Source organism: Phyllostomus hastatus, unplaced genomic scaffold (genome assembly GCF_019186645.2).
Source record: "Phyllostomus hastatus isolate PE091 unplaced genomic scaffold, TTU_PhHast_1.1 phas_contig_1, whole genome shotgun sequence".
NCBI lineage: Eukaryota > Metazoa > Chordata > Mammalia > Chiroptera > Phyllostomidae > Phyllostomus > Phyllostomus hastatus.
Genome location: NW_025333498.1, coordinates 28,902,829 through 28,929,180, shown reverse-complemented (window position 1 = coordinate 28,929,180; position 26,352 = coordinate 28,902,829). Strand labels below are relative to the sequence as shown.

The window sequence follows — 26,352 nt, the reverse complement described above, 5'->3', positions numbered from 1 at the left end:
ATACTTTAAGACATGTAGACATTACCTGTTATTGCACAGTATTAACAGATTCCTAAATCGCCACATAAAATAATCTTTCAGATTAAAACTACATAACAAATCAGTTCTCCTTCTAATTCCAATTTTTCCTTTAGAAACCAAATTAACCACTGCACTGGCATCCTTTCTGGGGAGGAAGCAACAAAAGTAAGATGAACAGGTGAGGGCAGTTTGGATCTATCTGCAACATTTTACTTAAGAAAAGAAGCTGAAGCAAAACTGTAAAACGTTACCACTGGGGTAACAACTGGTGGTTAGACAGGTGTCATATCACTGTCTTACTTTTCTTAAAGTCTGAAATGTTTTATTTAACAATGTGATTCACTGACTTTATTGATGATGAATCCAACTTCCATCTAATGAGAAAAACCATGCCAATATCTGTATGAAATTCAGGAGTTGGAGATTGTTATTTTGAAGATGTTACAGGCATCCTGATCTAATTAATAAAATATTAAGGACACACACTTTCAGAACTATTGCTTGTGTAATATTTCCTTGCCCAGAGTCACTAAATAGTAGTGACCTCAGGTTCAACAATATTAATGGTCTTTCAAAAGATTTGGGAAAATGCACACCAATATTTACACATACTTTAAGTTCATGGTGCAGCTAGCTCCCAAAATTATGGCTTAAAATCTCTTCTTGCTCAATATTTATATTACAGGATACTTTGCAGAGTTATTGTTGGTAGCAAAAGGTAGGAAAGTATGCTTACCTAGCAAAGCCAACACCACGACTTGTTCCACTGGAATCACGTAGTATCCTTGTAGAAATAACCTGTCCAAATGGTTTCAACATATTTTCAAGTTCTTGCTCATCCATGGACAGTGGCAAATTAGAAATATACAGGTTGGTAGGATCTTGTTCTTGTTGCTAAAACAGAACAGAGAATTGCCCATTGATTCCCAATAGAAGGTGAGATATGTTGACACCCCTACTTTCATTTAGCCACTCTCTCTGCTCAGCCTTTAAAAGCATCACTAGGAAGATCCTGGAACTACAGAACACACAGGTCACCCTGGACTCTAGAAAATAGGACCTGAAGCTTGGGCAGTCTCTGCAAGTCAGAGACGAGCCACCGAGCCTTTATTGGCAGACCTGGGAGTGGAGCTGCTGGCAGGGACCGTTGAGTTGAAGAGATCCCCCCGTGGGACCACAACTCCCAGCTGCCTGCAGTCTTCCCAAAATAACCCACCTCTTGTCTATTTTTAGGAGTCCACTGCAGGCACACTATCGTGTACAAAAGGCTATTCCTGCTAATAATTCAACCCCGAGACACATGTGGGATTCTGTACCAAGTCATCTGAAGCCCAGTGGGGCTCTGCCCCAAATCCCCTCCTCTGTTCTATGGCAGAGTCCTTACTACTTTTGAGTTGTGATCACTTGAGGAAAGAAGAGCTCCTAAGTTAACAAAAACCAAGGAAGTTCAAAGTCATACAAGATGATCAACTCTAGAGCAGGTGGGGGAGGGGAGTTTTGCTACATCATTGCTACTCAGAGTGACCCAGGGGCCCGCAGTGACAGAATTACCTGCTTACATATTAAAAATGCCAAATCTCAGTCCCTACCCTAGACCTACAGAATCAAAAGTTACATTTTCACAAGGTTCCCAGGTGATTTATTTATTCACATATAAAAATTTAAGCAGCAATAATTAGGTCATTTTCTTCTCATTGTTCTTTTGCTGAGATAGAACCAGCTAAAACCAAAGATATACTAGTAGAATTTTCTGAGAACCAGTAACAGGCATATTTATGAAGAGTATGATGTTCAAATCATCAGGGAAACAACATATATGATTACTGGAATATGTCTGACCAAGTCAAAATTCACCTCTGGAATTGTGAAATTAGGATAGCCTTAATTTTAATTTTAAATCAGGCTTCCTTTTGACCTTATTAACCAACTGTATCTTTACATATTAAACTATGCAAGCTTATTTCTTTAATAAGCACTATTAGTAAAGTCATTAACTGATGTTTTAGCTTTAGGCAACAAAATAGCACACTCACTATATTTTAGATTTCCAAAATGCACAGTGCTTTAAAAATATATGTGAAGCATATGCACATTTGAATTTGCACAAAGTCTCTACTTTCAAATGTGTTCTAGCACTAATGAGACCTGAAGTGAATCTTTTCCTTTTATAGTCCCCTCATGTGAAAGTAAACATTGATTTTTCTGGTAAGATTTAAATAACAATCTAGTATCCTAGAAAATGAAAAATGCCCTGGCATTCCCAAGAATTAAAGTTATCACAGACTGAGAAATGACCAGCAGAAAGCATTGCCCCTGGGCCTTCCTGGCTCTGACCAGACGACAGCATGGAACCAGGCTGGGGGCCCCGGACTCTCAGGGTGTGTCTGTGTGGCTGGGTGCAAGAAAGTATTAAAAAGTCTTCAAATGTTCAATAGCAAACCTTCATTAATCCTTCCATAGACTAAACAAAATGGCAACCATCTTTGCTTATAGCAGAAATCAGATAAATTCAGTGTGGTATGCTGAGCAAAACCTCCTAATACCAATTACATAAAGTGTGTATCTTTAAGTATAAAAATTGAAGTGATTTGTTTAATGAATGCATGACAATAATAGATAAAATATTTCAAAATAGGAGCAGCTGAATGGTCTTACGTATTAAAGTTTTCCAATTCTCCTGAGATGGATGGGATGAGAGGTAAAATCCTATTTCTACTTCGCTCACTATCTTTACCCAATTAATCACAAGCTCCATTTCATGTTGGCTGTAACCTCCCAAATCCCCAAACTTTCCTGCAATGCAAAAGACTGTATTTGTTCCTGTGGGAGTCTGGTCCTTAACTGGCCAACACAGGCGGGGTCCTTTCTGTCTGAAGGTGGGCATTTAGGGTGCTGTGGCGTACTACAGCTGACTGACACTGGCAGTGCCTTTCATCCACCCAGACTCACTGTGAACCACGATCCCAGCCCTGGGTTCCAGCAGTTAAGTCGGGAGATAAAAACACATTTTTCATGAATGCTATGACACAGATCTGTACAAAGGACAGTGGGAGGACAGATGGGGGAACTTGTCTTAGGAAGCTTAGGGAAGACTTTTTAGAAGGCATGATATTGAGTCGAAATTTGAGAAACAAGCAGAAGAGGAGGCTGAAACCAGATTATGAAAGGCTACCTAAGGAGTTTGATTTTATCTCGTCAGTCACTGCTCCTCCAACTTTCCACGTAAAGCAGTGCTGACAGCAGGGAGAACGACTGCGGATCCTGAAGAGTCTGTAGGCAAAGGCCAAAGCAGAGCCACAAGGACTGCAACGTTTCCTTGAAGCCTTGTGCTTCATCGGAAAAAAAAAAGGGGGAAAAAAGGGTGTGGGGGTGTGTGTGTAAATTTTGCAATGTGCCACTTAACTATTCACGTTTGTTTCAATATAGAAACAATATTTCTGTCCTAATACTTTCAAGTAATGCTCACGCTCCAGAGATGTAAGCCATGCTTTCCCTGTGATCTCATGTACTCTGGTGAGTGCGGGGAGTAGGAGGAAGGAGAAACTGCAGTGAGAAAGCCACACCCTGAAAAATGCGGAGCTTTTGGAGGCACAGAGTAATATGATCAAACCTGTCCAATTAGAAAGATTTCTGAATCGTTCTTAGTCAGATTCAGGATAAAGCTGGGAACCCCATAACTGAAGAGATTTAAACATTCCTTGGGCAAAGATATATAGCATTAAAAAAAGTCACAAAAGAAACATGTATCATAAATATCGTAGGCTAGAATCCAGAAAGAAATTGAGCTCTTAACCCAGTCTTTGATAAATAGTGACAGAGCAGACTAAATACAGGCAAATATTTTCTATGATTTTAATGCATTTGTTTTCAATGGCAACAACTCAATTAGGTTTCTTCATTTGGAATGACCCTTAGAACTAATGTCATTTATTTTTCTTTTCAACTGGTCAACTTATTCTGCAGACACTGTCCACACAGTTGTGATAATTAAAGAAAAAAGGAAACTTCAAGCTGGCAGCATTGGCCACAGAAATATTTAACCCTCAAAGTGTCCACGCATACTAATTACCATCCATTCACAGTGGACAAAATACATTATACTTGTAGTAAGTGGGGGGTGGTTCTTGAATGAGGGTAATTTAGTTTCCTTAAAATCAGTGACAAGCGTAACTGTTTTATTACATACAATGCTATGTCTGAAAAAACAGTTCTGTAAATTATGGGTGGCCAAACATAAAAATGGGGCCAACAGGCCTCTTTGTATCCATGGAAGGGCTTCAATGGCTTCTCTAACAAGTAGAAAACTGGATTCCACATTGGCCATGAGAGGGATAAATGGCTACTAATGTTCACTTGAGTAGAAAAGCGGGACTTGGAGGTCCCGCGTGGTGCAGAGCACTCAGTCATCATCTGAAAGAAATGAACAAAACCTCCCTGTGCGTGTGGAATGGTTCCTAAAATGCAAGAAAGGGGCTTGGCAGGAAGACCAGACATCTGTTTTCTCTTGTACTGAATAGGTTCACCAACCCGCAGATCTCACTGCTTACTGGCTTGTGAATGCAACTGCCTGAAGCCTGGTAGGCCTCTGTGAGGAAGGGGAATTCAATTCCTGCTCCTTTAACTGCCTATTTACTGGGGGGCAGGGGGAGTGCAAGCTCACTACCAGCCAAATAACACAGGGCGATCTGCTGACCCCTGGCAGGCCTCAAAGGCTCTGCTGAAAGGCTCACACAAGTCTCTCTATTAACAGATGTCACTGAAGCTGATTTGAGTTTTGCATCTTTTAGCTCATTATCTTGAGTTTTTCTTCTCTTTTCATAGATTCCGAGTCTTTTATTTTAAAAATGCATACATTTGAGACAAATGCAGAATGTAACATAAACAGAAACAGGATTGGCCTTGAGACCTTGGAAAGAAAACCTTTGCTAATTTTCATCAGGTACTCCATGGACAGAGCTCAATGAATTATTTTTTATTTTTATTTATTTATTTTTAAAGATTTATGTATTTTTTAGAGAAAGGGGAAGGGAGGGAGAAAGAGAGGGAGAGAGACATCAGTGTGTGGTTGCCTCTCATGCACCCCCCGCTGGGGACCTGGCCCACAACCCAGGCCTGTGCTCTGACCAAGAATTGAACAGTGAGCGACCCTTTGGTTCACAGGCCAGCACTTAATCCACTGAGCCACATCCTTCAGGGCTCTAATGTTTTTAAATGTCTCCTTCTTAATTCTCAGTATCTGCCACTTAACTAGCTTTTTTGATCATTAACATAACAAATATTTAATATCTATGCCAGATACCAATTAAGGCACTGGGAATTAAAACATGAATGAAAAACAATCGCTGTTGTCTGATGCTCTTTATTGGCAGTTTCGCAATTCAGTTCTGAACGTGTGCAAAGTCCTTTTCAACCCGGGTAGCCAATGTGTCAAGCAGTATATTCTCCCTCAGCCCCTGGACTCCTCCCGTAGAACACCCCTGAATTTTCTTCTGATTACGTAAGAAAGCAAGTGTTTAATACATGGCAATGTGAATTTTCAAAACCTTTTGTATCCTGATTAATTCACTAGAGGAAAGTGGATGGTGATGTCCCTTATTACCCAACCATGGGGGCCAAACCTAAACTTCTTTAAAAAATTGTCTCCAAAAAGGTGTGTGTCAGGTGTACTTTAACTCAGGCAACATGGAGAGCCTGCATCAACTCCAGATACTCAAATCCATGGTTCTGTGGTATAAAACAATGGACTCTAGCATTTAAAATACCTTTTGTAACTTTAATGATGTAACACCAAAAAAAAAAAATCAGATCCAGGAAACTGTCATTCTACAAAGACCTGAAGAAATTCATAAGGTGCAGAGTGTTGGCACAGCGCCAGAGTCTCTGAACCTGTATCCTGTTCCTTCCCTGGAGACGACGTAGGAAAGGATAATTTTTTCTAGCCTATTTTACATCACCAAGCCTCCTAAGGAGGTCTCTGAACAGTGCTCATCATCAACTCATGGGAGAGCTGGCATATGCTACTGCCAATCTACACCCAGTCCAGTTTCGACTAAAGGCATTGTAAAGACTTCTTCAAAACAGAGTATATTTAATAACCTATGCTCCTTAACAGCAGACACTGAAAAGATGCCTAGATAAGTCCTACTTGGGGCCAGCCTAAATAAGGCTTCTACTCTTGTAGCAGGCTGTTAAAATAGGCCTCTTTCTGCATTTCAGCGGAGGACACAAAACAATGGGTGTCAGGCACTCCCATATTTGGTGAGAAGTCAGGCCACCTAAAGAACGTCTGCACAGGAGCTGGCTGAGGACTGGCTTGGGATGCTTGGCTGACCACCCACCTCCCCTCTGTCTCTGAGACACTGAAGAGGCTGAGAATGAGTATGGCTGTGGAGAGACACACAGATACATTTCTGAGTATCATAGGGGCTGCTTCCCTATCGCCATCAGTCAAACAAGAGGGGCTTCGGGAGACCACGCCGAGGCTTCATCAGTGTTCTGTGGGTTATGGTGGATATAATGGGTCAAGGTCTGACTTAGACCTGAGGAAGCTAAAAGGTAAAAGGTTGGTTGAAGGGCCCTAATAAATGTCGCTGGGAAGTAACTACTGCTGTATGGATGGCTGGCAAAAACGTAGGTCAGATGTGGGCACACAAGGCAGAGCTGTTGGCCAGGGCCTGTGGTAGGTCCTCCCAAGAAGGCTGTCCTGAAGGCAAGGATGTCCCAATAGAGAGGGGCTGTGGGAGGCTGAAGACATGTATTCTCTAGCTTCAAGGGACCGTAGAGAGAAGATCAACTGGGGTGACGGGGTGGTAAGGGATCTCTGACATACTCCCAAAGCATTCTATGAGGGTGGAATGCTCAGGAGAGGTGCTCTGTCTGGCTAGAGAAATCAACACCAGCTGCCATCACTGTCAGGTCAGGAAGCTTCCCCATCCTTCAGCACTGCTCCAGCCCTGGAGGGGATAAGGGACCATTGCTGTCCACTTCTCTGTAGTGAATTAACCAGGATATGTTAAGGTTCTGAAAATTCACATTGTTATATATGAAGCCACAGCTCAGGAACTAATGGAAGAGTGGGAAAAACTCAAGTTTGGGAAATAGGAAAGAAACTAACTACACTCCCATCTCATTATAGGCTTACTACTTAGAGCAGACCTTTTCTGGGGGAAGGGAGCAGCTTTACCATTATATGATACTCAAAATTTTGTCAAATAAAATGGATTGGACATTTAAATTACAAGCATCACACATTTAGCATCAGTAACATGTTCTTGAAAATCGGACATTCAGCATAAAAATGTGAACTAGAAGTCTGTTTTACATTTCATATAAAAAATTATAATGTATGACACATTAATTACACCAGCCAATTTCCTAAAATACAACTAAATACCTTTGTTACATTTCTCTCTCTGAGTGTGTATACACACAAGGAACAAATGGTTATGTTGGGAGATAAACCTTTAAAACATCCTTCCTGATTAGCAAGTGATCAATGTGGTTGATAGCAGACAACTGCTTTGTACACTGAATTCCTTTAGAATCAACATCCAAGACACATATTCCCTTAGCTGACTCAGCAGTTTCAAAGCATCTACCTATGATTTTGGCACTTTACAAATGGTATTTGTAATGTAACAGGGGTCCCCAACTGTGGCCTGTTAGGAACCAGGCTGCACAGCAGGAGGTGAGCATGAGCCAGGCAGGGGAGCTTCATCCCACTCCCTATCCCCTAAGCAACATGACCTTCCTCCCAACTCCCTTCTGTGGGAAATCTGTCTTCCACGAAAACTGGTTCCTGGTGCCAAAAAGTTTGGGGACCACTGATGTAGCTTGAGACTTTCCTCACACAACAGATTGTTTAAAATATTGTATTGAGGTTGGTATAAATATATACAGAAATAGCCAAAATGTACTGGAAGATAATTATGTCCCATGAAGTTTGTATATTAAAAATCAAGAAGCATTCTACCAAAAAACTTAATCTGAAAGGCCTGAAATGAGAGAAACAACTGAAGGGACTTTTTAGAACCATGAGAGTGTTCAGAGAAGTTATGACCTTCCCTGGATTTCATCCACGAGAGGAGGAAGCAGGAGCTTCACAGTTTGAGTTAAAACAGATGGAGTAGAGGAAAAAATAAACATTCGATAAACCATTATACAGTACAGGTATTGCACAATCACAATGAAATAATTTGAAGCCTCATGGTCACTGTTTTTCAACAATGTCACAGGCAATTGCTCTGTTATGAACGAATAATCTGAAAACCATGGTACTTAATATTTACAGTTTCTGTTTACTTTCATTTCTTATTCTGGAATTCAATAAAATGCAAAGTAAAATCCAAACTTTAAAAATATTAAATGTTTTAGAAAAGTGATACCTTTCATTAATTCCTAAAATCTTTATTTATGTTGCTTCTTTTAGCCAATGCAAAGCTCTATCCTGGTAGCTGCATATATGCCCTACAGTACTTAGCATGTAACTCATCTCTTTACCAGAGCCCTTGAACTTCCATAAATCTTCTTTCCTGATGGAACTGTGAATGCTCCTTGGGGAATGATGGCACGCTACTGCTCAAAAGTAGCAGAGGACAGCACAAAATTCCTTTCCTCTATACTTCTAGAAGCTAGATAATATAAAACTACTGATCTTCTGAAAAGAATGCACAAAATATCAAACTGCTGAGTTTCAGGCTTGAAAATAGTTTTCATCGCAATTCCAGGACCAAAAATGGAAAAGGGGATATAATTATATGACTGTACAATAAGTGCACTATAGGCTCTAGGTATGATATAACCCAAGCTCACACTCAGGTAATAAAGACTAGGGAATAAAAGTCACTTAACAATATTCCTCATCTAGATGAAGAGTAGATTTATAGCTCATAAATAACCAAGGTCTAAAAATGTCTGACTTCTCTATGAATCAGAACAGCAACTACAGCTTATACTGCTTCAAAACAACTATTGAGGACATGGAGTTAGGGGACAAGTGTCCAGAAGTAACCATGGTGAGGTGGGATGGAGAGAAGAAATGTGAATGGCTATAGGAGAAGCAATGTGTCAGACTTCAGAACCTAAGTCAGGGACCAGAGAAGTGGTTACTGGCTCTCAACTCACCTTTGCCATTTGAGCTTGAACCCCACTCGCCTTCAGGGCAGACACAGCTTTCTGAGCAGCTGCAGGACTGTCAAAGTCGACAAAACCATAACCTGAAATGCAAAATACATTTTGTTTTTCAACCATTATTTTATGATTATGGAGAGAGGAAAAGAATGACTCCATTTGGTTTCTGATGCTGGCAACAAAAACCGAACACCCTGTGGATGTGACAGGTTTCAAGCCTTTAGAGCAGGAACACAGCAGCATCCTCCTCAGGCGGTCCTGCCCTGTGGTCCATCACAGTTTGGTACGTTTCCCTTAAAAGCAAAGACCCAGCTTTGCCCCTTGCCAATCCTTTTCTCAGGTGTCTTGTGTTTACTGACAAAAATGACATCTAAGTTACCAACCGAGGTTAAAAGACAAGGAAAATCAATTTCAGAGAAATAGCATTTTTAATGATTTGGTAAGAAAGATGAAGCTATCCTATGGCACTTACAAATAACAGAAATAAAATTATATTTGTTTTGTAGACTAAACTTTATTTTTCAAATAAATTAAGTTCAACCATTAGCTACACAAAATAATCTAAATGTTAGTCCTTGATTAAAAATAGTAGTACTTATTTACCTAAAATACAGCTCATTGTGATCTCCCTTCAAATAGAGCTAGGGAAACGTGTGTCTAGATACCCAAAATAGCTGTTCCCACAGTTCACGTTCTGAAATCGAAAACATCACAAAACAACAAGTAATCAAATAATCTAAGAAAGGTCCTGGTTCAAAGCTTATTTACCCAGAGCTTTACAAACAGTTTTAACAAGCTGCTGAGCTATTTTCCCTGGCCACAACATACCAAAGCCAGGAAATTAAAAAAAAAGGAGAGGGAGGGTTGGGCTGAAGGTAGGATTGCTACAAAATAAGCACATGGATGGTATCTAGCAGTGAAGACTAGTAAAAAGCAGTAAAGAAGGAAAATTATACAAAAAACAGGACTTACACCAATTAAGAGCAATAGTTCCTTAATCAGTCTGAGCACCACTGTATTAAAATCGGCAATTAATGACTTTTCACTGTGATAATGCCTCAGTTATTGAGAAAAGGTTAAATTATATTTAGCAGAGTGTTTAAAAGACCAGAGTACCAGGCAAAAATACCAACAGAGATTTTCTAGAAACTCAAACCTATTATAAAATTAATTTAAAAAATTTTTACTGATTTTTAAAAAAAGATTTTTTTTAATTAATTTTTTTTTTTTAGAAAGCGAAATGGAGGGAGAAAGAGAAGGAGAAAAACATCAATGTGTGGTTGCCTCTCACGTGGCCCCCACTGGGGACCTGGCCCAAAAGCCAGGCATGTGCCCTAGATTGGGAATCTAACTGGTGACCCTCTGATTTGCAGGCCAGTGCTCAACCACTAAGTCACATCAGCCAGGGCTTTTTTTTTTTTTGATAGAAGGAGAGAAACATGTATTTTTGTTCCACTTATATATGCATTCATGGTTGACTCTTGCATGTGCCCTGACCGTGATGAACCCACAATCTTGGTGTATGAGGACTCCTGATGTACATCATCTTGATGTAGATGCTCTGACCAACTGAGCTACCCAGCCAGTACTTAAAATTAATTTTAAATGGTAAGAATATTTTGAAAAAGAAAAGCACTATTTGGAGGTTGCATAGAAGAGGGGCCAGCCCTATCATTTATTTATGGATAGTATAAAGATACAGTAATTTAGAGAGTAAGATACTTGTGTCAAAACAGACATATATGAGACGAGACTCCCAAAAACTTGGAGTTTATTTATAAAAATTGTGTATTTATTCTTACATGTTTCAACTTCAGTCACCTTCAAAGTACTCTTCATTTGATGCAATACACTTAACAGAGACATTTTTCCCACTGCTCAAAACAGTTTTTGACTTCATTGAGTTTGATGCCTTTTGGTTCTTCCACCATTTTTTGTTTCACCTCTTCCACACTAGCAAAATGTTTCCCTTTGAGAACTTTTTTCATCCAGGGGAAACAAAAAAAAAATGACTCAGGGCGACACTGGGTGAATAGGGACAGTGGTGCATGGGGGTCATGCCCTTTTGAGTCAAAAACTAAACACTCAGTGTGACATGAGTAGGTGTGCTTATAAATCACCCATCACAAAATGGGCAAATATGTTGACAGTCTTCAAAAAAAATTAACTGAAACCAAACGTAGCCTTTCATGACACCAGCTGAGACACTGATACAGATGGGTCGGTCCCTAGAACACTCACTTAGTGGGGGAAGCCTGTACTACAAGGCACCTGCCCTCCAGAAGATAATTCTGTTTTTTTGAGGGTTGTTCCTCATATACCAACAAGACTAAAAAGAAGGCTTCAGAACAGTTTGAAGGTGGGTGTGCAACCATAGTACCCAAAGTACTGACTGGTAACAAAATGAGTTGTAATGAAATGAAGTAGACAACCTATTATAGAAATAAATGTTTTAGGAGAGATGAGTGTTAAAGCTGAAACCAGAGGCAGCTTCTTTCTATTACTTGGAATCGGACTGAAATAAGGCTTAATTTAATTTAGGCAGTGGAGAAACAGCCAGGTTGGAAAGAAAAAGAGGTTGGCCCAGGTGAAAGAGGTTGTTATTCAACCACAAAGTTAGAAATTAGGTTAAACATATTTTTAGGTGTTTTTAGAAATCATCTGTTAGTGCAACCTTCTCCGGAGACACCCACTGGCACACACACACACACATTGTCTAACTCTCATCCATATTTTATTACCAAATGCAGTTTTAGCAGGTCATAAATGAACACCACGCTACACTGAGATGATTTAAGTCTTGCTGGTGGATGTTTTAAGCTTCCCCCCAATTTTGTTGTCAATAAATTACAGTAAGCAGAAGATCTCAATTTTGATGTTACTATAGTTGAAGTTATCTGCTCAGGTACTGTATTATTTTATCTTTTTTAAATAAAGTATGTTTAGTGATTTAGAGAGAGAGAGAGAGAGAGAGAGGGAAAAACATCAACTGGCTGCCTCCCGTAAGTGCCCTGACTGGAAATGGAACCCATGACCTTATGGTGAATGGGACAACGCTCCAACCAACTGAGCCAGACTGGCCAGGGTTATTTGTTATTTTTTTATTAAGGAAAATCCATAATGGTTGTATTTTAGTTAATTGTTTATATCCTTTTTGGCCTTTCCAACCACATTCCAATTGTTTCATAAATATCTGCCGAAAACTAATATAATAGGTAAACATGCAATCTTGTGTTTTTTCATTTTCTCTCATATTACTTTCAATGAAACATAAGTATATAAATCTTTGATTTACACGGGTCCTATGGGTTTCATTATATAAATATATATACAGATATTCTGAAGGTGTGATTTACTAGATAACACAGTGCCCTCTCTCTGGATTCCCAGGAGTTTTCAGGGCTCAGCACCAGGAACAGTTATGGTGCTCAGGCTTCCTGGACTTTCCTCCACATGGTGAAAACTGAATCAAGGGAATAGTTATGCTTTCTATTTCTGCATTGGTGTCTAGCAAACACAGGGCCATTTCTGTAGTAACCTTACGTTTCCTGCTCTTATCCCTATTTTCCCTTTGGTCTGACTTATCTTCACTCATTTTACGTGTGTGTGTGTGTGTGTGTGTGTGTGTGTTGGTCTTACATGCAACCTGTAAGCATCAATAATCAATCAGCATTACAATCAATACCTTCCAAGTTTTTCTTGCGGGGGCAGTTCCTGAACATGGCATGTATATTCCAATAGTAATCCCCCTTTACCTGCAGTTTCATTTTCCTTGCTTTGGGTTGTACGTGTTCAGCTGTGGTCTAAACCCATTAAATGCACAATTCTGGACATAAGCAATTCATATGTTTTAAACCACAAGCTGCTCTGAATAGCATGATGAAATCTCATGCTGTCTTGCTCCATCCTGCCAGGGCCGGAATCATCCCTTTGTCCAGTGGACCCATGGTGCATACACTGCCTAGCCATCTAAGTTATTAGATTATTAGAGGGAGATCACATTCACATAACTTATAACAGTATATTGTTGTAAATGTTCTACTTTATTATTAGTTATTGCTAATCCTTACTGAGCCTAATTTATGAATTAACCTATAGCAAAGATATGTATGTATAAGAAAAACATAGAGGATGCAGGGTTCTGTACTATCTGCAGTTGTAGGTAACCACTTAGACATCTTGGAACGTATCTCCCATGCATAAGAGGCAACTATTATACCAGTGCCAAAAACATCTGAATACCTGTTCACTAAAAACTGATAAAAACTTAAATGTAGAACAACTGAATCATGACTTTTTAACTAAAGTACATGTTATTCAGAGCAATGTTTCCTTCAGCTTAATTTTTTCTCTTGGGCAGAGACTCTAACATATGTTTTGTGACAAAAAATGATCTGTGATCACTAAGCTCTTTAATTCCCATATATAAAATTCTTTGATCTGTTCAGCCTCAAAAAAAAATTAGTATAAAACACAAGCAGTTTTCATTTATACTAATACTCTTATGTGCTACACTAATAATGCATTATCTATATTCATCCATACACCTACCTTCTCAAGTTATAACATGGTTAACATCTTACTTGTCTTCATTATGAGCTACATGTTATGTTATTTCTTCTCATTTGTTCTAAGACTTTTTTTTCAGGAGCTCTTACATTTTCTCTTCCAAGATATTATAAACTCATTCTCTCTCCTTACTCACTGACCGACAAACCCACCAGGTATCTGCTGACATCTGCTCATAAGGCCTGTGTGAGACAGAGTCCTGAAAGCTTTCTATCATCTTCCCCTCCCTCAAAAGGCATTAGCTCAAAGGTTCCAATACATACTGTATATGAAATCAGTTCTGAATTATTTCTACCCTTATTTCAAATCCCCACAAATCTCTCCACTTATCTTTGGACCCTTTCCAACTGTTATGGATTTGTATCATGATAATATGTTAGATTTAGCATTAGCATTTTTTTAGTCATACTTTTTTGAGACTGTGTTGAGCATTTTGGGGAATTTTGATTTCTAAGGAACAGTTTCTTATTGGAGAAGAGTGTATAATAGTCGTCTTCAGTGTAGGGCTGTGCTGGAGAATTCAAGCAGGGAGGCTCCTGAGTTCTTTCCCTCACTCATCTAGGGTAGCTCTGCCTTTTAATACACTGTAGGATTCCTCCCACCCTCCCTCCCTCCCTTTCTTCCTCTTTCTCTCTTTCTTTCCTTCCTTCTTTCCTTTCCTTTCTTCCCCTCTCTCTGTTTTTGTCTCTCTCTTCCTCTCTTTCCCTCCTTCTTCCTTTCCCTCTCTCTCCTTTCCTTCCTTTCTTCACCCCTCCCCCCACCTTCTTTCTTTCTTTTTCTTTTTTTTTGGATGGGGAGGAAAAGTAGGGTAAGGCTATAAAAGGCTCTAAAACCACTTGGCTACTGTGATTTCTCTTTTGGTCTGAAACTATTTTTTGAGATCAGCTTCCTGTTTTACCTGCATGAGTCCATTTTTCTTTATAAAACCCAAATAATTTTTTTCTGTGTCCCTGCTCTCCCAAATCATTTACAAATATGTTCAATATGACTAATCTAGGCAACTAAGTGTAAACATTTCAGTCTAGAATTTAACTTTCTCATTTAATTCATTAAAATATTTATTGACTACCTCTCTACATAAAGCTGCTCTATTCACTGTCCCAAGGCAAAACTGCTTTAACGGGCCATGTTGATTAAACATGGGCTTAGATATCTTCAACAACAGCTCCTTTAAATTTAGGAGCTTTGAAGAAGAGAGAAATACAATGAACCACTTCAAGTCTAGATGAAAGGAAATGGCTGGCTTCTAAGGCGAGGCCCTAGCACAGGGTTCATTTACGGTCTTTGCCTTTTTCAGATTGTGCTAAGCTACAGCCGCCACCACTACTTGAAAAATGGGGGTCTAATTAACGAGGAGATTTGCCTTCTCTGCCTATTCCTGTCAACCTTATTTCAATTCAAGGGGTCGGTAGTTAGACTCAAAGTCAGCTGACTCCATTCTTCCCCTTTCCTAGAAATCACATGCCCATTGTTAAGATGCTAGATCATTAAAAGTCAGAACCACGGAGCATCGGGGCTGCCTATTGGAGATGCCTCTTCTCCCAGCTCATGAGGCTGGATGAGCTCATCCTAATTACACAGAAAACTGAAGGTCAGTGCATCAAATTAATGCAGCAGCATATTTCAAAGGGGCGTGTGACCTCCACTCCTTATTACAATTTGGTCAGTGAAAATGCTTCTCTCCTTCCTGCTGCCAATATTGTCAACAGGCATTCAGCAGAGAACAATTCAGAGTATTGAAACATGTAATTAAGTACTGCTTAAAACTACTCTATTCTAATTAATAGAGCCAATTTGCACAATATGTAATCTTTTCAGTTCTTTAGTACAGTCCAGTGGGCTTCAGTAAGCAGCTCTAATCTCCTCAGGCTCAGCAAAGAAAAGCTATTTTCTAACTCGACTCTCCTTTTAAGAGCAGGGGCTAAATGCCAACCAGTATTTTGCATGTGAACTCCACTGGCGTCAAATCTGGGATTCTGGCACACTGCTAGCTGCTGTTGGGTTTCTAGCCAAAACCCGACCAGAGACAAATGTAAGCAATATGCTGACATTGTGCAAGACAGAAACTGGGTGACACATAAGATTTGGTTTTTAATAAAATGGAGGTAGTTTTGAAACCAGAGATCAGGTTTAAAATTCCACCATTTTTCTAAAGCTATGATTTAGCAAATCATCAGCCAAGGAAACACACCTTTGCATTTGTTTGTTGTCTTGTCCAAAATTGCCTTCGTGGAGACTATTTTGCCATATCTAAAAGACAAAAAGGAAAAAAAAAGTTATAATCAAGGAACCCTTATTAATATCCAGAAAACACACATACTTTTCCAACATCTGCAAATTTTAAAGTACAAAATGTTCTTGACTATGGTACAGGAAATGAGAACTTGAAACTCAAAACTGAAGTTAAAAAAAGGGAATGGCTAGGCCCCCCACCCACTGGAACCTCTGGATTATAGTTTGATGTTTAGATTTGAGGAGTGAGCTACTTACCTGACAATCTAGGGACCCCTCCCCCCCAAAAGTGGAATGTGAGCTCTATAGAAAACAATTTCTTCTAATAGCACTATGTCTGTGGTCAACTACAAAACCTAATGCAAGGCTACAGAATTATTAAAGGAAAGTACCACGATCCATGCAGCCTTTAAAACTAATCATGAGGGAAAAAATGCCTGCATTGTATCTATTCATTTAGGTTTGCAGGCAGGCCTGTGTAGCTGCAGCTTGTCAAAATAAGGTGCGTGTGTGTATGTCTAATACATTTGATTAATTTAAAACAGCTCTTTTGATACCTAGTATTTCAATAACTTAATGTTTATTCACACTTCTTTTAACTCAGTAATAATGATATACTCACTAATGTGTAAGAAATGGACAATCAAGAATAGAAAACAACAAATAAGGAGTTAAGCATTAATTTTATAATGTGTTCAAATCCTTACTGTACAATGGAAGTTGGGGGAGAGAAGGAAAAAATTTAGAGCATTGAGTCCATTTAGTCCATTACCACTTAAAATGAAATGGCAGTGCTGCTTAAATGTGTATACTAATCCTACACCTTCTCACTGCAACCAGACCACAGTGTAAAAGCACTGCTATACTTGTCTTCTAGAAACAAAGATAGAGCAGCCTTTAAAAAATAATTCTGAAAAATTATTGGGACTTTGAGAAATGCACATAACTTACTTCATGTGTCTGAGACTCACTTCCTCATTTACAGACTTAAGTTCCAAAATTTTATACACACACACTCTTAAAATTTTCATTTTCTCTAATGTTGCTTTCTCATGTTGATTTGAAGGACTAAAAAGAGTCTTAAAAGTTTTAGACAATGAAAAGTGTCTGTGTCACATTTTAAACCATTTTTGAGTACTGTAGGTTTTTGTTTCATGCATTCAACAAACTGAAAGACATTTATCTAGAAGAAACAAATGGCTTGAACCACCTCTCTCCCTCAGTCAGACTTCACTGCGTGTAACCATGTAATCAAATGATTATTAAATAGGCATGAAAGTAAAGGTAATTTAAGGTTCAAATGACAATTACATCCAAGAGGCATAATGCTGCACAAACACCTTTAATTACCTGTAGAGGTTCTGAGCATTTATAAGAGCATTAACACAGGTCACTGAGCTGACACAAAAAAATGATTAAAAAAATCTGTAAACCAGGGAAAATACATGATTTAAAGGTCACCTTTAAGCAACTACTTACATGATTCTACCTAGGTTATTTACATGCTTGATGTTTACCAGCACTCTATCATTTGCACAAGTTTTAGCTGAAACTCAAATTGCATCCCTGCCTTATACCTTTTCTGAAATTAGAAAGTTGTTGTAACTCCAATTAGGATAAAGGGTTTGAGAGTCAGAGATTAAGAGACTTTGGTTGAAGTCGCAGAGTTCATGGTCTTTTGTAAACTGAATAGAAAAAAAATTTAGAGAAGGTCAGGGGCTGGCCTTCTACCTTCTGGTTGTGCTCTGCACATCGATAATGGAAAAGACAGACATGGAGAAAGGGGATGTGGGAAGTAGCAGAGCTACCAAGGTTTTGAACTCTTTGCTACTTTTGGCACTGCTCTTCACTTCCACATATGGGCACCCAGCACCTCTCTCTGCTTCTGCTCTCTCCCAGGGTCTCACCCTGCCCTCCCTTTCACTGGTTCTTGGCCCATTCTGCTTCCTCCTCTCCCTCCTTAACCAGGTATTTTCATCATGGTTAATACTCAGTCCTCAACCCTTCCTAATCCTAGTAAATTTACCCAGTGGCCTGGTTTTAATTAATGCATCTTTGTTGGTGATGCCCATTTCATCTCCTGGGTTTCCTTTCCCCCCACCAAATACTATCAAAGTTTTCATTTTTGCTGCTTCCTCTTTTAACTTACATATCCTAGTATCTCATTAAGATACTTAAGTATTTAGTTCAATATCACCTCAAGCCCACAATTTACTAAATCCCACCCTGAAGAACCCCAAACCCCCCTTTTCCTGTCTCCCTTTTATGTCTCTTCTCACTCGATAGCACTGCCATACTCACAATCTTTTCCACCAAGTGTGAGTTCCGTGAAACATCATCAACCCAGCCACTCCTGAATCCTGTCAGTCAGTAACTCTTCTGGGTTTTGTCTCTGATATGTGTCTAATATTTGCTCCTTCTCTTCACTGTGCCTAGATGTACACAAACAGCACATAACAGAACCAGCCTCTGGTCCTTCCAGCCCTGTCTGCTGCATGCATTTACCTTTAACATCTCTTTAAACATGTCCCTCGTTTTCCCCTTGCTTAAATCTGAAAAACCTGTTAAAACATTATCTTCTATGAAATCACCCCTAATCTCCTCAGCCACTTAGTTGGACATTTTATAGCAAACCGGAGAGGCTTACATTGACTCACTATGCCAGGCACTTTGTATGTATGATGTTATTCAATTAGCTTCACAACAATCTTAAGGGGTAGGTGCTATTAGTCCCATTTTTGCAAACAGGAAAACAAAAGCTCATAGATGTTTTAAACACAAGATCTTGACCCAAACCTCCAAGGCCAAAAATGTATTTAAGTTTTCACTGAAATTTATCTATGAAACAATGTTTCCTTTATACAATCACAGTATGAAAGGAGAGGAACAAAATGGAAGATTTTCTCTATTATGGAAATGGAATAGATTTATTTTTCAAATTGTTTTTCTTTTAAACATGAGAAATAAACATGTAGCTCAGTGCTGAAAGAGGGATGAACATGGATGGGGAGTACAGGAGAAGAGACATTCTGAAATTTACCATTTTACTTTTTATTGAGGTTTTTATCATCGTTTGTGGGTTAAGAGCAAAAGACCAGGACTTTCCAAAAAGTCAGAAAACAGCTTTCACTCTGTCTGTGGAACTGTCGCATACTGGCCTCCTTGCAGTCTAGGGGGTCAGGAAGGTGCTTGTCTGGGTTACCAAGGAGTGCTGAAGGGCTCCCTCTCCTTACGGCTGCTTTTTTGGGCTGTCCATTCTGGTACATCACTCATAGCACATAGGCTGTCACTGAATTACGAAGTCTTGGAGGATGTAGCACTTTATATCACTCTGACTCCACCTGAGCTGGCTCCTCAAAGGTGCTGCTGCAGCACCATGCTATGGGAGCTAAGTGCAGAACAAGTAGTTTCCATCATGAGAGGGGATCTAGAATATAAAGGGGAGCTGTCTATCAATGGCACCCAAGGAATGGAAAAGAGGTGGCAGCTCGAGAGGTCACCATTTCCCTCTACCAGTTTTAATGCAGTCAGATTTAATAACATGGGGCAAGGGGTAGGGGAGGGGAGGAGAAGCCATGAGGATGACTGACATTTAGTTTGATATGATTGTGGATCACCAGGGCCTCATAGAGTAACAGACTGCTGGGTACAAGTTCATGAAGCAACCAGATTTTCACTTCCCCTTGTTCCCCTTGGCAGCCTAATTTGTAAAACAAATAAAATAAAAACAGAAAAACAAAAAACATTAAGGACCATGGACATACAATGTATTATCAGCAGAAACAGACCTCCTGAATGGAAGAATTCACACTCTCGGAACACAAAGAGATGCACGCCCAAGAAAGCAAGCTAACAGACTTTTATGGGGAAAATGTGAATATAAAGATTCTTTGGGCTTTACCAGCTTCAGAGTAACTAGGCTCAGACCACAGCCCTGACTACCTAGAATATAACTGTCTTTGCTAAGAGTAGATAATCCATTCCAGAGAAAGCTCTGGCAGTAAAAGGATAAAAAATAACTAAGAAATGTGACTACAAAATAATTAGTATTTCAAAGGAGAATAACAAGTAAAAACTCACATTTAAACCTACTGGCCCAAGTGAATTTGGCTGACAAAACCTTCTGCTAGGCATCTACCAACATTTCTTTTGTTTGCACCATAGCTTAAATAAGTCATCTCCCCCATTTCCAATTAGAGCTCTTCTTTCATCTTCTGTATATAAAATCTAAGTCTATTTCAGTTTGCATTTAGTAAATAAAGCTTAATTTTCTCCTCCTTAATTTTCTACCCCATCATTTAGTTCCTCCTAAATTCTACCTTTTTGTTAATGTACCTTAATTACAAAAGAAATGCATGCTTATTGTAATTTGAAGACACAGGAAAGTAGGTTGAAATATTAAAATCACCTGAAGTGCTGGATCTGAATGTTAAATATTAGTGCAAATCGTGATGGATTTTGTCCAATGTGAGCCTATGCATGTGCACATGTGCATGCGCACACAGACACACTCAAAGCTTTTGAACATTCCCAGTTAGGAGCCAAGACTCTGGAGAGTGGCGTCTACTCCACTCACCACCAACAGATGGCGATAATGGTTGATAAGTTATTTTAATATTAGTCATTCTAGTGGTGAATTCATTTAAGGCACCATGGAGTCATCAGCAGTGTTTGTGTTAGTTTTAGAATATTTTATGAACATTATTAAACCTGAAAAAGCATTACCTGTGTGGGAAACAACAGTAAGAAGTGCATATTTATAATGTAAATAGAAAAAGATTTTAAGTTTGAAAGAGGGTGGGATACTGCTCATACGTGTTTTCAATTGGTTTTATTTGTTTTAAAATCTGTCTCTGAAGGAGAAAGAGGGATGCACACATTCTGAGAGATGTTGTGCCCATTCAAATTAACAGCAGCAAGGAGAGATCAGGGATCGAAGTGAGAAAAAAACAACAGAACTTCTGAGTATGTGGCTATCACAACAGCATTAATACTGGAACAGCCATGTGTGCCCTAAGTGAGTTAATTCAGGGAATAATAAAAGTAACAGCTTACATTTACATAGCTTTTATTTGATGCCAGGCCCTGTTCTAAGTGACTTAGGTCTTTCATTTTAGTCTTCACAACAACCTTTTGAGTAGGTACAGTATGACTCTCACTATATAGATGAGAAACTGAGGGGCAGAGCCCAGTATGGGACCTACTAAAGCAGCAAAGTCGAGAAGCAGGAGCTTTGCTTTGCCAATAGTATTGACTGACAGCTGCAGAAACTTTGGTTACCAAACACAGATTGTTCCAAAGATTCAAAGCAATTCCCACCTTGAATCTGCACAGCTCCGAACTAGTCAACGGATGAGGGCAGACTCCTTAAGACAGATGGTGACCCCACTCAGGAAGGAGTTACTTGGTTTTCTGGGGAGGCCACGCTGTCCCATTTGGAATTAGAAGCCCACCAACAGAACTCGTGAACGGTATCGGGGAGGAGGAGGCAGGAATGCCTTTAAAGCTCCCAAGGAGTGACTCCTGTATCTATTTGATGGGACTCAAAGCCAAAACCCCTCTTGCTATTTTAGACTGGTTGAGGGAAAAGGAAAAAAAATACACACACACAGACTCCCATACAAAGATGATACTGTGTAAGTAATTTTCTAACTTGCTTTTTCTGCTGCTTTATTTTTTAAATGGCCTCCCAGGAAAAGAAGATTTACTAAAATCTGCTTTAGCTCTTCTAACAGTGGTTGACTTGGGGAGGGGGCCAAAGTATAAATTACATACATTCATTTTGCTAATAGAAAAATTTGTTGGAGAGTAAAAAATAATAATCAAAAAGTAGAAAGAGTCATTCATCCTTGCATTTTGAATCGTCACAACCTTGAATCATTCTGCTGGGTATACTTACTTTATTTAACTTGATATAAGAAGTGGTAACCATTTAAAGACGAGATACAAGGCATGTAAATTTTAAAATTAGGCAATCAATACCAAACAGATTTCGTAAACCTTTATGTTTTTGGCCCTGAAGATTTTCAATGTTTCCCTAAGACTAAATATTAACAGTATAGAAAGATATTCCATTTTTCATTCCAGCAGTTTTGGTTTAACTCTTCCACTTGATTACTGCCTGTACCACTTGTGTTGAATAGCTGGGAGTGTCTGTCAATCAGTGATTCCTAGGACCTGGGATACATGCAACAGGAAGCAACATCTTATGCAGCTAGAACTAGAGCCCAGGTTTGAGGGAGGACAATGCTTGAAGGGAAAAGATGCCATAGCCCTAAAGGTCAGAAACAAACCTTGTGCTGAAGGTGAATGAAACACAGGAAACACAAGTATAGTTGAGAAAGAGATCAGACCAAGAAATCAACCCACAAATATTTAAAGCACGTTTTCATCATGCCCTTCACCTTAGAAAGCCTATAAGAAATATACAAGATGCCAGTCCTGCCATCAGGGGGACAAACTTTTGGGGGATATAAAAAATTTTTAACATTAAAACATAACTAAATGTTGTGATCTTATATGACAAATGCTAAATTAAAAGGGGGAAGAAACATAGGAGAAAGGTCAAGTTCACCAAAAAAGACTTTGGGGAAAGCAAAAATACTGGTGGGCTATGGAGGACTGTACATAGAAGAATCTAATGCAACCTGTATGTGGGAGGAACAGTGGAAGCTGAGTCCAAAAAGGTCCTTGTAGGACCTTGGGTTCCAGGAAAAGGAGAGAGAAAACAGAACATGACAGAGGTTTTGCAACTGCAGAGAGATATGATGAAAGCAAGACTTTAGTAAGATTAATGAAAATGCTGCAGCTAGAATTAGCAGAGAGCGATGTCACATTTTATGTTATTGTGAATTCTTTTTGGGCTTTGACTCAAGCAATAACACTCAAGTTCAAGAAATTAAAATGAAGAAATGAGAAGAGGTAGGAGATGAATGGAAAGATTCTAAAGGACAGAAAAAATTTGAGACAGAGAGTTTCTTTGAGCTCACCTTAAATGCTTAACCTTTTTTCTGAGGAAAACCACTCACAGTATCTGTGCTATGAAAAGCCAGGGGCTTGTCTCTGGGAAAGCAGGGAAGGTGGAGAGCAGGAGCCACTGCCACAGATCACTTCTCTGAAATGTCCTGGAAAGGACAGTGAGTTTCAGCCCCCCCACAGACCTAGAACTCATAGGTTAGAGAGGACTTAGCAGAGGTGCAGAGCATCCTCAAGGACTCTAACCCTCAGTTAGGCTGCTTGCCTTTATAGCATGTGATCTGATGAAGAATAAATTCCAGAAGATTTGGGACAAAGTATCACATTTTTCAAGAGAAAAAAAATATATGTATGTCTCCATGTCTGATTTTTAAAATCACATTAAAATTTAAGAGAAACATATCCTTTCAGGATACTATAAAATGGTAATTAGCACCCAGATTTTTGGATTAATAACCTCTTCTCACTAAATTTAGACCCAATTCCTGCTAATCTGCCTTCTCAACATTTCTGGGTGGCACAGCTGATCTATTGTAAATGCTACACATTAGTAACAACTGATGCTGTTTATTGCATATATGCCTTGAGCTAAATAATTCACATAGAATGTACAGGAAAACTACCCCATTAAAAATGGCTAAGATGCATTTTTGCCATATTCTATACAAAAAACTTGTAACTCTCTTCTAAATAAAAAGCACTTTGTAAAGCATTTGATTTATTACACAGATTTGCTATTATAGTTTAGTATCAAGCCTATTATGGTCTGCAATCAAAGTAGAGTATCTTTACACTATTTTATGGGCTTTTAAGAGCATGTAGCACAAAGGGTCATTTACATCATCATATGACACTTTTTGCCACAAGTCACTGTTCTGTAGCACTTATGGATACAGTCAGATGGCCAGACCCAAATTAGTGCTCCCAAGAACTAATATGTCAAAGGAAAATCACACATGCTGAAAACAGGACCCAGAATTTTGCAGGTAACATGTCGATTATCTATCATAAAAATCCCTAAAAGTCTCAAACACTGATTAATGTCTAACTTTTAAAACAAACGTAATTTGATTACAGAAACTGGTGTTTCATTTCTGAATTGAATGTATGAACTGACAACGATGGAACATTTCTTAAGTTCTCTTACTCTCCTACCAAAACCTGTAATGTACTGTCTTTGCTTGGATAACGTCACTTTCATGTTTCTGTAGTACTTTGCTCTCCTGTACTGCAAGAGCAACAGTGCTATGTTGGAACAATGACAGAGTTGCAACTAAAGACAACTACCCTCAAGGGCTTGTGGGGCTGGTGCCCAGCTCTGGGATTCTGGTGTGGTTGGCTGGCTTCATTGACCCATTCTGCAAAGTGGCCCCATGACACTACCTCACAGGACTACTGTTAAGAGGCTAGCACAGTGCTTGACACCTAACAGATGTTCAATAACTAATAAATGTTACCCATTTTTCTGCCCTTCTCCAAATAATGGTCCTTCTACTTCTTATACCACATGAGAGCACTAAATTAGATTATCTTTTTCCCTTCATATGGACTTGGTCTTATGCTACAAAATGTTAAGAAAAGGTAGACCTATCATTTTATGATTACTTTTGAGCACTGTTCTTTGTATATTTTAAGTAATCAATACATACTAATTGAATGAATGAGACATAAACATGTAGTATGATTTTTTCCACTGAAAATGCTTGGTATGGAGAATTAAGAAAGGTTGGCAGTGATAGGGAGAAGGGAAATACATTTTGCTTTGGAAAATGAACATGGCCTTGTGTTTTATCCCAATTTAGTTATAAAAACAGAGGAAGGGAAGGTAATTTGAGAGTTTGACATGGAATTTAAAATTAGTACCAATAAGAAAATGATAAAAGGTTGGGGGGAGGGACCAAAATTATAAGAGTTGCTGTTCCTAGATTTTTTTCAAGTGTCTCTAAATTTGTTGCTCCTTTTAAAAGAAATCAAAACTGGAAATCTTTTACACACACACACACACACACACACACACACACCCCAAAAGGCTCTGTCAGAATCTGTAGAAAACGAATGCATTAAACTCCAAAACTGAAAACCATAAATGACTGCTTCATTCAAAACACGAACAGCGTGACAGGGGGTAAAAGTAAACATGTTCTCCGAGGCAAAACAGTTATCTGAAACTATCAGAACCGAGTGTGCAAATTACCTAGAAATTTCTCTTGATTCTAACACAAGCTAAAAAGGCAGGAGTCAAACTGGACGTTTCCTAGACCGAACACTAACACTGGCTTTGATCCAAAACACAGCCCCAGTGTATTGATTTCCAAGCACAGTCAGTCCATCCTTTTGTAAAGTAATAAATCCTGACTGCCCCATGACCTTCAAATGCCAGTCTGAAAAGCAGACTGGAAAATAGTGTCTATTTTAGTCACTTAAGCTCTAAGAAATCTGGATATGTAATATACATGTATCGCTAGTTAAAAAATACACTTGGACTATATAAGCAAGGGCATGTGGAGGCAGCCTGTCAGCACAGTTGATGTTTTCAGACTTAGATATTTTGTTCAGGGAGCACTAGTGACAATGGTCGCGGCTCTAAGAACTGGTCTGATGGAAATGGATCAACAGGGCTCCCACAGTGGCTTCCCACTGGTTTACCTCTGAATAAGACTGTCCTTAGACACTGCAGATCAAGATAAGCAACCACTCCAAAGACAGAGTAGTGCAGCTCTGAAAATTTATAATCTTAACCCTTACGAAAATCAGACAGGAACTGTCTTTACATGTAATAATGGAACTAGAGGGAACCACATGTGTAAGTTACTTTAGTATCAGTTTGACAAAATTACCACACAAATATCCCAGACAAATGGAACGTGGTCCACTCTCAAGCTCACCAGACTTCACTGCATGTCCCAGGTGTTTGGATTCTCCCTTGCAAATAAGGGGACGGTGCAGGGAGGTCAGGGCTCCAAGTGCTTCTTATTTACACGGCCTCCTCAGGTGAAGAAGTTAGGGCTGCTTGGAAATGCTACATAATATATTTGGACTTGAGTTCAATAAAAGTCATTATTTGCTCCTGGAGGATGTCTTGGAAGGGGAAATTTGGTTTGGATGAGTTGTAACTGGTTACACAGTGGCTGAGCTACAGTCAGGTCTGTGGGTCAGTGTGGTCCCAGTCAGCATGGAGAAAGGCCTCTGGTGACATGCCACAAAGCCCTGTTCAGCCAGCACTTTTCAACACTGAAACAATGACATAAATCAGGTAACCGATAGCATGCTTATTAAATATATAAATATCCCAAAGCTAGGGGGCATGGTGAATGTAAGATGTCAGAGTTAATACTTTTAAATTAAGTTATTTCAACAGGCTAGAAAAAATTCCTGGCCATAGCCAACACTATAATATTTAATAGGAAAAATGTAAGTCTTACATAT

General features: G+C 39.1%; 1 protein-coding gene across 7 annotated transcripts in view; it reads right to left on the bottom strand.

Moving 5' to 3' along the window:
- RBMS1 (RNA binding motif single stranded interacting protein 1) overlaps positions 1–26,352 on the bottom strand; it is a 204,356-nt gene that overhangs the window by 25,195 nt on the left and 152,809 nt on the right. For all 7 annotated transcript variants that reach the window (XM_045845013.1, XM_045845394.1, XM_045845239.1 and 4 more), the window contains exons 3-5: positions 15,911–15,969; positions 9,145–9,236; positions 758–915 (exon numbers count right to left, since the gene is read on the bottom strand). In XM_045845013.1, coding sequence (XP_045700969.1) covers positions 758–915; positions 9,145–9,236; positions 15,911–15,969 — 309 coding nt within the window. The remainder of the gene's footprint in view (positions 1–757; positions 916–9,144; positions 9,237–15,910; positions 15,970–26,352) is intronic.